Source organism: Rhea americana, unplaced genomic scaffold, assembly GCF_003343005.1.
Source record: "Rhea americana isolate MKP2758 unplaced genomic scaffold, rheAme1 scaffold_35, whole genome shotgun sequence".
Taxonomy (NCBI): Eukaryota; Metazoa; Chordata; class Aves; order Rheiformes; family Rheidae; genus Rhea; species Rhea americana.
Window position 1 is genome coordinate 512,815 of NW_028186479.1, and position 14,027 is coordinate 526,841.

Genomic DNA, 14,027 nt, shown 5'->3' on the forward strand with positions numbered 1-14,027 from the left:
GACTCCAAAGCTGAGGAACTTTGGTAATTAACAGCCTACCAAAGTTCTCCAAACTTCTATAAAGTCACAAAAAACATTTTCATAACACTACACAAAACTATCTAGATAATTGTTCTAATGTTTGCACAGCTAAAAGTAGTACAACTTTCTGATAAATTTAATGCTCGAGCAATTACGAAACATTTAAATAAAATATATTCAATTTTTACATTCATTTCCACGAGTATACCTTAGTTTTAACARCAGTGTCTTTCATTTTTATTCACAAAAGTCATTTAGTGACTTTCAGTCACTAAAATTAACTCACATTTCATTTTAGTTACACTCTCAAGAAAAGTTAATTACTTAAAAAAAAAAAAACAAATTCACATGTAGAAGTACCAATTTTATGGAACTAATCTAACCTGCATACCCTACATCCCTTCACATTTGAATGTTAAATGATTCATTGTATAAAATACTGAAATGTGTTCAATTTTAAGTTTATAATTACAGCAAAGAAAAGGAAAAAGTTGAGATAACTTCTATACCTGCTTAAAGCTGTGTTTGTATTCTTTGCAAGCAGTTTCAACCGTAAACTTTGTACTGAATATGTTACAAAGTTTTGCACCATAGCCATTACGGCCACCTGGAAAAACAACATACAGTAAGTTTTTTAAAGCAGAAATTATATTTACCACACCTAGAAAATATGCAAATAAAGTAAAATGTTCCTATATAAGACAAAAGTGGAGCCACATGTCAACAGCTATGAAAAGATGGCAGAGGTACAGTCTCACAGGACTGGAGATCTGGGGCAAATGTTGCTGTCTGAAAAATAAGCACTTTGCTCTTCCACCACCCTGGCCAGGATGCTCCCGCTGCTCCCCTACAGTCCTGTGCTGCAAGGCAAGCAACATCAACACCTTCACCCAGTGGAAAATGAATACATGAACAGACCCAATTAACTCAGTGACCACACATTTGCTAGCTCTAATAGAAGGTAAGCAGAGGGAGTAGGAGTTCAGAGAGAAAGAATTAAGTCACCCCTTCTTGGCACCAACTCACAGTTACGTGATATTAATTGACTGAAATCATACTTTAGTTTATTTCTCAAGGAATTCAAAAGGAATTTTAATATACTACATTCACCTTAAAATAAAATCAAATAATTCCTGTGTGTCTTAAAAGAAATTTTTGAAGTCATCATTTGGTGGAAAAAATATATGGGGGCTAGGATAAAACAGAATAAACTTTCATTCATAATCTAAATCAAGGTTACCTTGCCTTTAGGTAAATAAAACACAGACTAATTTATTAAAATAATTTTTCTTTCAATTTTGATAGGGTAAACTTTCTAACGCTTGCAGACAGTATAATTACCATGGAACTTTTACAGGTAGTAAATAGGGAATTCTGACATGACATTAGAGATGCAAATATAAAGTTCTCTCTAAACAATGCCACATATAAACAAAAAAGAAACAAAATAGATTTTTTTTCTCATGATCACTTTACCCTAACATAGAACTTGGTAAGGGTGATTAAGTGATCATACATTACAAAAAGAGTAGAAAAATTAAAAAGGGAAAGTATACTGAAAAACAGACAACTGATTAATTGAATGAATAGAACATGATAAATAGTCTTGCCTGTAACTTTTTTCTCATCATCATCATAGTTGCTGGATGTTAGCAGCTGCCCAAAGATTAAAGCAGGAACATACACTTTTTCTACTTTGTGTTCCACAACTGGTATACCTTTCCCATTATTCCATATACTGACAATGTTTGATTCTCTGAAATCAGCAAAGAAAGGCATTAAGCTAAATATTGTATTCTTGAAAATAGACTCTTGCATATGTTTTAGAGGTTTAAATAATTGCACACATTATAATAAAAGACTGCACTTTTACAATATTTGTAGTTCTATAAATTTTAATTATCAAAAAACCATCTTGTTTTTCTTAATGTCTTAGAAGAAGCAGTATAATTGCCCATGTATGACAATATTTCATACCATAAAAATAACCTTCAAAAATCTGTGTTTGAAGAGCTTCCACTATCAACATGATCTGCCACCGAATCCTGAAGTTTTGTTATACTGTTGTATTATTCCCAAGTTAGAGAAGTAGCTTTTGTAGGTTTCATGGAAGTCCACTGAGACACAGCCAAGCTATAATCTGTTTAGAATGGTCATTTCCTATTTATTATAGTCATTGCAAATTCTTTTACCCATCAGTGCCAAAATTCCTCTTCAAAACATTTATTATTCAATAACTTTCACTGAAACGGCACTACTATGGCACCCAATCTCCATGTCTTTAACTACAGTATTTCCCATTCGGACCTAACTCTTCTTCAAGGAATCCATTTGGAAAAAACAGTAGTAAAGAGATATTTGCAATCTGCTGTTTCAGTGTGTTTTATCTGACTAGTTCAAACATAATTTCATCCTGATGCTGAAGGAATTAATGTAGAAGCTCAAGAGGCACAAAGTTACATTACAGAATTAAGGGTTGGTATTTATGATTTATGCATAACCTGGCTGGATACAGTTATGTACTGCCAAGCTTTCATCTCATCATGAATTTTAAAATCTTCAGATTCTAAGTTTTATTCAATTATTCCATCAAACATTAATAAGTGGTTTAGGAGAACAAATTATTATAAATTCAAAATGGTAGTAATTACTGTTAATTATTTTAATTTATCTTGTCATCTCAAAATATGAAGGCAATGGAAACAATTCCAAAAAGATTATTTCATTCTAAATAATTTCATTTACTATTTTATTTTTACAAAGATCTGAACTACAATAGCCTGTACAGAGAGAGTAAACTAAAACATGCTTTTACTTACGGATCAATGGATATTTTAATGCAAGTCATATTCTTGTCCCTCTGCTTATTGTCTGCAGCATTTACTATGAAATAAAATAACACAATTTAACACTTTCTAGGAGGAAAAATTAATTACTTGATCTATAAATCTGATTATTTACATATTTCACCATAATTTACAATGGTCAAGGTGTTTTTTAATCAGGTTGCTTTTTGTATATTTACTATCTTGTTACTGAAGTCAGTAAATATAACCTCCAAGAAGGAGGTTTTCAACCTCCTTATGACTACTGATTCTATTTCTAGCAGTTACATGACATTAAAAATAAACATAGAAGCTTATTTTGTAAGCCTGTTCCCATAACTGTTCTTAGCATATTAAAAACTTCATTCCTCTGTTGCTCTGTGCTGCATTTCTTCGCATATTTATTACACATATTACCCTTTTGCCCCTTGTGAAATACTATTTTCTGGTTTATGTTGGAATAGTGTATTTTTACAGAGTAGGAAAAATCTGAACTTATCAGTTCTTACCAGCTGCAATTATCATTACTACTTATAATTCCTATTATAGTAGCACCAAATCTAGAACTCTATCGACACAGGCACTGTGCTCACACACATCAAAAAATTGGTTTTATTAATTTTAACTGATAACAATTATTTATGCCAGCATTGTTAAAATTTATCAATTTTTGTTTTAGAATAGTCCTATTCCACAATGCTTTAGATCGAACAATATTTTTATAGTAAATGACTGCTTCCTTGTATGCACTTAGACACAGTAGGAGTAAAACAATACCTTAATAGAAACCCATTGTACTCAGAAAAGACCATAGATATACACACATACAANAAAAGAAAAAAAAAGAAAAAAAAGGAAAAAAAAAGAAACTACGCATCATTAGATATGTTTACTCATCATTCTGCCAGTGAAAACCAATCCTGAAGAACTTACATCAATTAAGTTTTTGGATTGTAGATTCTCTCTAATAATCCCTGGATGCTCACAACCACTTATACTTTACACAATTTACAATCAAAAGTAGGATAAGTAGAATTTAATATTTGATAAGAATTTAATTAAACTGTACTCACATGTATATTAATTACAAACAATAGAAATCAAAATGTGATTCTAGTCACTAACCATGAAAACACTTTACAATCATTTTCAGCATTTGCCTCATCACCTCAAACCACTAAAGGACCTGAAGAGAAACCCAGTAAAGATAAAATACCTTAATATCTATATTTTAATATCTTAAAATAAATTAACATTCAGTGGAAAAGATCTCAACTGAAGATCAGATATTTCAAGGTGTTTTTACTACAACCATTAAGTGCAGTTCCATTCCAAAGTATGCACAGCTAAACTTTCCACTTTTCATAATGTTATTACCCTGGCCTCAAGTTCTCAAGCCACGCTCTGCGAAGCAATTGTCGGTGCTACATAAAGAAGCAATCAACTGTACAGAGCTATGATAATGATATGACAATGATCTTCCTTTTCAACGGGACAAGATGGAAGTGGCTCCCTCCTGTGAAAAGCCTTTAAATTCTGAGGCAGCACACAAAAAAAGAAGTGATGAAAGACTATTTCTCAAATTTATCAACAAGTAAAAAAAAATATTCCTTCTCTTCCACCTAACTTGACAATAAAGATGTAGTCTTTGCTGTCTCTAAGAATGCAATGCTATAAAGCACAGTTTTAGAGGTATGGATCCCACTGAAGGTCATGACAAAACTTTTGTTGACCTCAACAGACCATAATTTAGTTTAAGATGTAATTCTGCCAATAACATCATAAAGAATTTTGAATTAATTCATAAATAATGAAGATTTAATGTCAATTAAAGAATTAATGACAATTAAACCAACATATGAGTATAGTAGACAGCACACTGTTCGTAAGTTGCTAGTGCTGGTTAGCCTTCAGTCTCTGCCTGTCACCAAGAGAGTGTCATAAGCTAGCAAGCTGTAGTAACTCAGGTATACTTTAAGATAGAATTTTCTAAAAAACATTTGTGTCTTTGTGATCAGGCTTTTAAATGGCAGTATGATACTTACTTATTTTACAACCATCTGAAGTCTATAAATGAACTGTGTAACAATCACCATCACAACCACTCTCATTCTGCACAGAAGGAAGTAGTTTTAATGATTCATGAAGTTATGATGATTTAAGTCAACACTGAGACACCTTCTCCTTCATCTTATTAAGCAACCACCGATAGAACGTTTTTCTTTCAAACGTGATTTAAAACTGAGGTCCTGATTAACCCTGCAGATTAAAAATCTCGTAACAATGTTGACAATAAAGAATAATCTGATGTTTAATAACAATTTCTTATACTTTCCTGCAGGTTAAATTGAACGCACTCTTCCTTCTTCTATATTGCTCTATAGTGCTGGCACACACACAATTTATAGTTTACTGCATTTTAGTGGATCTCTAAGTCTGTGATTTAAACCTAAATACACATAACATGCTTTGAGAGCTTCTGGAATAATGTGTACTCCATAACTCTGCAACAATGTTATTGTTAAAAATACTTAAAATACTTACCAAGGATTTCATCAAAGATCTTATATAAGCCTGGGACAAAGGTAACTTCTCTGCAATTCATTCCTACATCTTCATCGTAAACCCACATTAACTATACGTAAACAAAATAAAATAAAAATATTTATTGTTTTGGTCCAAAAAGGAAATGTTTATACTTCAATAACTTGTAATACTTAACACTTCAGTAAGCAGAATTAAGATTTTTAACTTCATCCCTCTATCACAAATTTTAGCTGATACAAAAGTAACTAGCCAACCTTTCCAAAAAGGAATAAGAGCAAATGCTTTTATTAATACACATTCAGGATTTTTAACTCTTTCATCACCATTTTATCAGCTTTATAAGTGATATCTAGATTCTCTTAAACTCTGATAGTTATTCACATCTCCCTTTACAATGTTATAAGGACAGTCTTTCCTCCTCTAAGAACATTGTCATTTAGGAACTAGATTAGAATTTTCCCTACAGAAACCACCCTCAACTAAAACTAGAAGCAGGAAATGTAAACCAAGGTAAGCAGTGCTACAAGGTTCCCGGCCTATGATACAATCCCTAACGAAAAACTGGGATCTAATACAGAATTTGGGTGACTTACAAAGATGGCTTACATGTCCTTCTTGTTTTTCTGATAACTACACAAAAACATGCTACATATATTCTTCTGATTGATAAGTCTGTTTTATACGTATATTATGAACTGCACCTTACCACCACCTACTATGGCACAGAGAAATGAAATCAGTTTTCGTCTAATCCCCATAGATGCAATGCAATTCGGTTTTCAAAGGATTACCAGCAATAAGGAATATTTTTTTCAGTCTTGTACAAAATCAAATTTCTACTTGAAAGCAATGTCAATATGAAAAATAACAAAACAGAAATATAAATCCTGTAGATCATTTCAAAATGATATACATGCTAAATATACACACTGAAAAACTGTTTATCTTCTATTTATGTAAAATGGTGTAGATTTTAGGTTTCATTAACAGAACAAGTAATTCTAGTTAATGATAAAATGGAGATTGATAGCAAGTCTGTGTGTTCCACAGGAATCTCCACATTAGCTATGCAGATCTGACTCAAATTGTAATGATTTATCCCAACAACAGTGTCTACTGCTGAGCAGAATAGTAATACCAGTATCTAAATACAGTATCTAGCGTTTATCTTAATTTCTTAATCAAACTTATTTCCTGCTCTTTTCCTTTGATTTTAGTCCCCGATACATTTTTCACGGCAAATGGTTCTACTGGAATTCAGCCATCTGACTGTGAGATCACAGAACTTAAGATCTCAGAAAAACAATGCTGCTGCTGCCTTGACCTTCTTTCCCTAGCTTTCCTGTATGATACCACTACTACAATTTTTCCTTTTCCAAGCAGCTCATAGATATAACCAAACTAGTAAATCAAGGATTGAGATTTATCTAGATACACTAATAGATGCACTATTCCAGATGCTTCCACAGTACTGGAGTATATTTAATGCTGATTTAATTCACTTGTATCCCACACAAACCATAGCTGCAATCTATACATAGAAATGTAAATACAAGCAATTAACTGCAGAATAAACAGTGAGACATATCCTGATTGCCCTATATGTCCACTATTTTATTATTCATACTACAATAAAAGAAAAAATATCAGAATCAGAAACCAGAAGAAGTTGTAGGAAATAAAAAAAACTCTCCACTGTGCTCTCTCCCACTTTCACAATTAGCATTTATTTTGGAAATAAATGTTAAGACCTCTCAAAGGAGACACCTAAGGGAAGGAAATAATTTTTGTAGTACCTCACAAAAGAATCTGATGAAAATTTCAGTTTTTAAAGTGTATCATATAAAACACAATTAATTTAACAGTCAAATATGTTTTCTCATGGTCCACTTCATTCAACCACTGACACAGGTTGACCTCTCAAGCATATAAAAAAGATTCTATCTGAGTGGAATCCTATCAATAAAATTAAGGGATGCACCAAAATGTAACTCTGTGTTTCTCATCTTGTACTAGTCACTAAGGATTCAGAGCTCATCTTGGGACCTAATTGTAAGTTGCTCCCATGTCCAAACCCACCAATTTAGAAGTATCAGAAGTAACAGATTATGAAACTTGTCTTCATAAAAGTCCTCAACAGCCTTTCTTTCCTTCTTCACTAGCTTGTTCACAGTATGAAGTTCAGTGAAGAGGTTGAGCTATCTGTAACAGCTGCAAGGTCTGGCTGCTTTCCTTCTCACTTCCCCCACTCCTAGCAACTTGGTCTTGCACTCTTCCAAACTAGGTAGGCTGGGGGAGGGAGGCTGTTGTAGAGACAGGGTAGACAACAAAACACAAGTTGGGTTGGGGGGCCTCCAACAGGCGCATGCAGCTGGGGATGTGCGTTTGGGATATGGCTATGGGTGACCCCTGTACAACCTTCCTGGGAAACCTGCAGGCATGACCACCTCTTTGAAATGCCTGTACAGCAATGCAGGCAGCATGGGGAACAAACAGGAGGAGCTGGAGATCTGTGTGCAGTCGCAGGGCCATGATCTCATTGCAGTTACAGAGACATGGTGGGATAGCTCACAGGACTGGAACACTGTCATGGATGGCTATGTGCTTTTTAGGAAAGACAGGCCAGGAAGGTGAGGTGGTGGAGTTGCTCTTTTTGTGAGAGAGCAACTGGAATGCATCGAGCTCTGCCTGGGGGTGGAGGAGGAGGAGGCACTTGAAAGCTTATGGGTAAAGATCAAAGGGCAGGCTAACATGGGGGACACTGTTGTGGGTGTCCACTACAGGCCACCTGACCAGGAAGAGAAAGTTGATAAGGCCTCCTACAGACAGCGGGAAGTAGCCTCACGATCACAGGCTCTGGTTCTCATGGGGGACTTAAACCACCCTGACATCTGCTGGAAGGAGTACACACCAAGGCACAAGCAGTCCAGGAGGCTCCTGCAATGCACTGATGATAACTTCTTGTCACAAATGGTGGAGGAGCCTACGAGGAAAGGTGTCCTGCTGGATCTTCTCCTTACCAACAGAGAGGGACTGGTTAGAGATGTGAAGGTTGGGGGTAGCCTTGGCTGCAGTGACCACGAGATGGTAGAGTTCATGATCCTGCAGGAAAGAAGTAAGGCAACAAGCAGGATTGCAACCCTGGACTTCAGGAGAGTGGACTTCAGGCTCTTCAGAGACCTAATTGGTGGAATCTCATGGGTTAAGGCCCTAGAAGGAAGGAGGGTCCAGGAGAGCTGGCTAGTATTCAAACATCACTTCCTCCAAGCCCAAGAGCGGTGCATCCCTATGAGCAAGAAGTGCAGCAAAGGGGGCAGGAGACGTGCATGGGTGAGCAAGGAGCTCTTGGCCAAATCCAGACAGAAGAAGAAAGTACACAGAATGTGGAAGAGGGGACAAGCTACTTGGGAGAATTGTAGGAATGCAGTCGGAGTATGTAGAGATGCTGCGAGGAAGGCTAAGGCCCAGCTGGAATTGAGTCTGGCAATGGATGTCAAGGACAACAGGAAGGGCTTCTTCACATACATCAGCAGCAAGAGGAGGACTAGGGAAAATGTGGGCCCGCTACTGAATGGGGCGGGGGCCCTGGTGACAAGGGATACAGAGAAGGCAGAATTACTGAATGCCTTCTTTGCTTCAGTCTTCACTGCTAAGGGCAGCCCTCAGGAATCCCAGAGCCTGGATGTGAGGGAGAAAGTCTGGAGAAGGGAAGACTTTCCTTTGGTTGAGGAGGATAGGATTAGAGACCTTCTGGGCAGGCTAGACATCCACAAATCCATGGGCCCAGTTGAGATGCACCCATGGGTACTGAGGGAGCTGGCGGGTGTTGTTGCCAAGCCACTCTCCAACATCTTTGAAAGGTCCTGGAGAACTGGAGAGGTGCCTGAGGACTGGAAGAAAGCCAGTGTCACTCCAGTCTTCAAGAAGGGCAAGAAGGAGGACCCAGGCAACTATAGGCCAGTCAGCCTCACCTCCATCCCTGCAAAGGTGATGGGACAGCTCATTCTGGATGTCATCTCCAGACATATGAAGAAGGTGATCAGTAGTAGCCAGCATGGATTCACCAAGGGGAAATCCTGCTTAACCAATCTGATAGCCTTCTAGGATGGAATGACTGGCTGGGTAGATGAGGGGAGAGCAGTGGACGTTGTATACCTTGACTTCAGCAAGGCTTCTGACACTGTCTCCCATAACATCCTCCTGGGCAAGCTCAGGAAACGTGCGTTAGACGAGTGGACAGTGAGGTGGATTGAGAACTGGCTGAAAGGCAGAGCTCAGAGGGTTGTCATCAGTGGCGTAGAGTCTAGTTGGAGGCCTGTGGCTATTGGCACCCCCCAGGGCTCAGTACTGGGTCCCATCCTGTTCAACTTCTTCATCAATGACCTGGATGAGGGGATGGAGTGCCTCCTCAGTAAGTTTGCTGATGATACCAAGCTGGGAGGAGTGACTGATACACCAGAGGGCTGTGCTGCCATTCAGAGAGACCTGGGCAGGCTGGAGAGTTGGGCAGAGAGGAACCTCCTGAGGTTCAACAAGGGCAAGTGCAGAGTCCTGCACCTAGGGAGAAATAACCCTAGGCACCAGTACAAGCTGGGGACTGACCTGCTAGAAAGCAGCTCTGAAGAGAAGGACCTGGGAGTGCTGGTGGATGACAAGTTGACCATCAGCCAGCAAAATGTGCCCTTGTGGCCAAGAAGGCCAATGGTCTCCTGGGGTGCATTAGGAAGAGTGTTGCCAGCAGGTCGAGGGAGGTGATCCTGCCCCTCTACTCAGCCCTGGAGAGGCCTCATCTCGAGTACTGTGTCCAGTTCTGGGCTCGCCAGTACAAGAGAGACATGGAGCTACTGGAGAGAGTCCAGCGTAGGGCTACAAAGACGACCAGAGGGCTGGAGCACCTGCCCTATGAGGAACGGCTGCGAGAGCTGGGCCTCTTCAGCCTGGGGAAGAGAAGACTGAGGGGGGATCTTACCAATGTGTACGAGTACCTGAAGGGAGGGTGTCAAGGGGACAGGGACAAACTCTTTTCAGTTGTCCCATGTGACAGGATAAGAGGCAATGGGCAGAAACTGAAGCACAGGAAGTTCCGCCTGACTGTGAGGGGGAATTTCTTCACTGTGAGAGTGACGGAGCACTGGAACAGGCTGCCCAGAGAGGTTGTGGAGTCTCCTTCTCTGGAGATACTCAAGGCCCGACTGGATGCAACCCTGTCTAACATGCTCTAGGTGACCCTGCTGAGCAGGGTCTAGACTTGGACTAGACGATCTCCAGAGGTCCCTTCCAACCTTACTGATTCTATGATTCTATGATTCTCTGTCTCAGTGGAGCAGCCCTGCTGCTCATCTATCCCTTGACTCGTGAGTCAATTCAGCTCACAAAAAACAACAAAAAAATTGTTTTTCCCTACTGGATTTAACTTGCAGATGGCAATCAGCTCAATAAGGAATTAAATAGGTTGTCATTTCAAGGCACAACTCTTAAGCCATGTCACTAAATAAAGACTCACTTCCAGCTTTATTTCTTTAGCAACCTTCTCTCCATTTCAGTTTTCCCTCTGCTGTCTTGAATACTCTTATTATCCTATTTAACAACACTACTGTCACCTTAAAAACAAAACTTCATCCCTAACAGGCATGACTTTCATTGAGCATAACTGCTTTTATGTTTCATCCTCTTCTATCTGTCACTCTCATCTGTTCACATTTTAACTCTTTAAATAGGCCTCTTTAGGAGACAAAACTTTCCTATTTGCTTTTTTTATAATGCTTAGCAACAAAGGGACTCAGATCTCAGCACAGCCTCTGAGCACAGCATAGCTATAACATTACCCTTTTTTAAACAAAAGCAGGTGCCTGTTGTAGTAATTCAATGAACAATAATGCTACTACTGGGGTTAGGGAGAGGGTTAAGTTTCACCCAAACTCATCTTCAAATGCATTACAGTAATAGGGTATGGTTATCTCATTACAGATAATCAGCAAATTCATTTGAATCAAAAGCTGAGGTATGCTTTTTCAAAAAATCGCTTCCATTTATATTAAGAGACCCTAAATTACTTAAGTCAACTAGTTAGTTGCCTTCATTCCACCACCAAATATTTTTGTGGACCTGATGCAGGAGTAGGTCTTGAAGCAACAAATTGAGTAACAATGGTAAAAGCATCAGAGGCTATAAGTACAGCAACATCATTCCTGAAAATCAGAGTTTACACAACGAGTTCAGAACCTTCAGGATAGTTTTTCTCCTAGAATTGGTTTTTACATTATTTTTAGAATCAGCACTAGTAGCAGGAATATTCAAGGAACAGTCACATGGTCAGATGTCCAAATCCCAGATTACACTTCATTAAACAAAATATTTTTTAAAAATACATGAACAGAACCAACTAGAAAATTAATCTTAGTTTATATTCTCATACCTCACCACTTCAGATTTCTCTTTATCAAAAATACATCCTATGTTGGAATTCCTCATGAGAAAGAGCTTCCACTGAAGTGAGTCTTTTCAGTCATGAAGTAAAATAAAGTTTTCAATATGTGAAGTATGTACAAATCCCTAGTGGTGCACATACAGCAGCTGAAAAATTACKGGTTGTATTCAAATACAAGACTACCTGTGACTGACTATTTCAACAGCACAGACAAAAGAACACTACATTTCTGCTATATCTTTAGAGTCAAACAGCTTATGGCTAGATGAGAGAGACAGCTTTTTTTTTCAAGAGTACGTAAGACCTGAAATCCTACAGTTTTAATGAAGGCACTATGACTTAAATCTTTAAAATAATTTTATATTCTTGGGAATCATCCTCTCTCTTCCATCTTCCTCATCCACTTTCAACCATCACAACTTTCCAGGGTTAGATGTAATTCAAATTCCATGAATAAAAGAGTAACAACAGATACCTGTGGATGTAGCTGGACTAAGACCCAACCAATCTGATTCTGCCTCTGACCTCGTGCATGAACTCAAATAATTTTGTCTTGTCTTTCTCCCTCTGCGCCCTTTTGTTTGCCTTGTCTACTTAAAAGAGCTGAGATAAGGAGCATTTCTGAGGGTGTGTTTCTACAGTGCCTTCTACAATATGGTCTTCATTTCAGAGAGGCTACCACAATAAAAATAAACAAATTTGGGATATTAAAAACAACTTGTATTCTTTGTTAAGATGTACTTTGCTAAGTCTGATGGGAGCCTTGTTTAATACTGTTCTAAGCCATTTCATTCCCATATCTCTTCTATGGATCCCAGAAGAAAACAAGCTACATTTTAAGCACCAAGAACTATTTTCAGTGAATCACACTTGTTCACTTAATTTTTTTTATAACACAATAGGAGCTGTCAAAAACAAAATGACTGCAAAAGCTGGAAGCTCTACCCATCTTTATATTTGTGGTGGAACTTTTAACAATACCAGGCTGCACCTTGCTGGACACAAAGGGAAAACTGCTGTCTTCTCTTTGTGGAGCTTATCTTTCTTTTAACACTGGATATAGCAAGAGTTAGGGGCCTTTAATCTTGGGAAAGTCTCTGGAGGCCTGAATGATTCAAGATCCTCTAAAATTATACAGTTTAATCTTTTATAAAGACATTCTTAAAAATTCATCATGGATTAGAACTATAGACAGTATCTCCCAATTGAAATAAAAGCTGTTCTCCTAAGTTAACAATCTATTTGAACAACAGGTTTCTTTATAATGAGGGTACATATATTAGAAAGAGGCAAAACCTTTGAATATTCGTCTTTCAAACCCTTTTCTTCACCTTCCAAAGAATACACCAGCTAGAAACTGGGAAGTACGTAAGGATAAATGAGTGTAATGCCTAGAAGCAGAGGCATTTTTGAAAAGAATCTAGCAGTGTGACAATGTAGGGAGTTAAAACATGTATGATTTTCTCCTCCATGGAAAGATCTGAATGCTCGAGCAGTCTGCAAGCAGCTTCAGAGGAGCATGCAAAGTAGTAGGAGCCTGGTTTCCAAAATATATAGTCAGGATAAGCTTACACATGCTGAAATTAATTCTAAAAACGCAAGTGTCTGCTAGGAAGACAGCTGTTACATGGCCAACCTAGACTACCATCACCCACAGAAAGGGGGTAAAAGCTGCTACTATTATTTTGGATCTCCTCAGACTGACTTATTTCACTAAAGTTCCCCTTCCAATCTGATTGCTGCTCTCATATGAGGAGAGGAGAAGTAGAGGTTTGGCAAAAATTACAGCTGAACCCAGAAAGACTTCCATAATGAAAATCCATTACTTTCTCCTTGGAAGCAGATTCGAAAATTGTAGATATTGATGTTCAAAACAATTTGCAACATGACTAAAACGGCTGAATAAAGGGTCAGCAGAAGGCTAAAGTTTTTTGTCTTCTATCTAGGTAAATAAATTTGAAACATTTTTGGATCTATAGCAATTGCTTCTCACAAACCTGCACACATATTCATTTATATATTTGTGTGTGTGTGTGTGCATATTTGTAAACATATAAGCATATATGCATAAACATGTAGGTCTGTGTGTGCTCATGTTTTGAATCATCTTCAAAATACTCTTGGCATTATTTTTTCAAGTGAACCAATCACTGTTTTAAATTCGTTAAAATCTGTTCTAAACATGCATACATAAACACTTCCATAGC

At 37.8% G+C, this 14,027-nt stretch overlaps 1 protein-coding gene across 2 annotated transcripts in view; it reads right to left on the bottom strand.

Moving 5' to 3' along the window:
- Positions 1-14,027, bottom strand: part of TOP2B (DNA topoisomerase II beta) — a 79,317-nt gene that overhangs the window by 43,718 nt on the left and 21,572 nt on the right. For both annotated transcript variants that reach the window (XM_085311769.1, XM_085311767.1), the window contains exons 3-6: positions 5,391-5,481; positions 2,841-2,904; positions 1,632-1,777; positions 531-628 (exon numbers count right to left, since the gene is read on the bottom strand). In XM_085311769.1, coding sequence (XP_085167895.1) covers positions 531-628; positions 1,632-1,777; positions 2,841-2,904; positions 5,391-5,481 — 399 coding nt within the window. The remainder of the gene's footprint in view (positions 1-530; positions 629-1,631; positions 1,778-2,840; positions 2,905-5,390; positions 5,482-14,027) is intronic.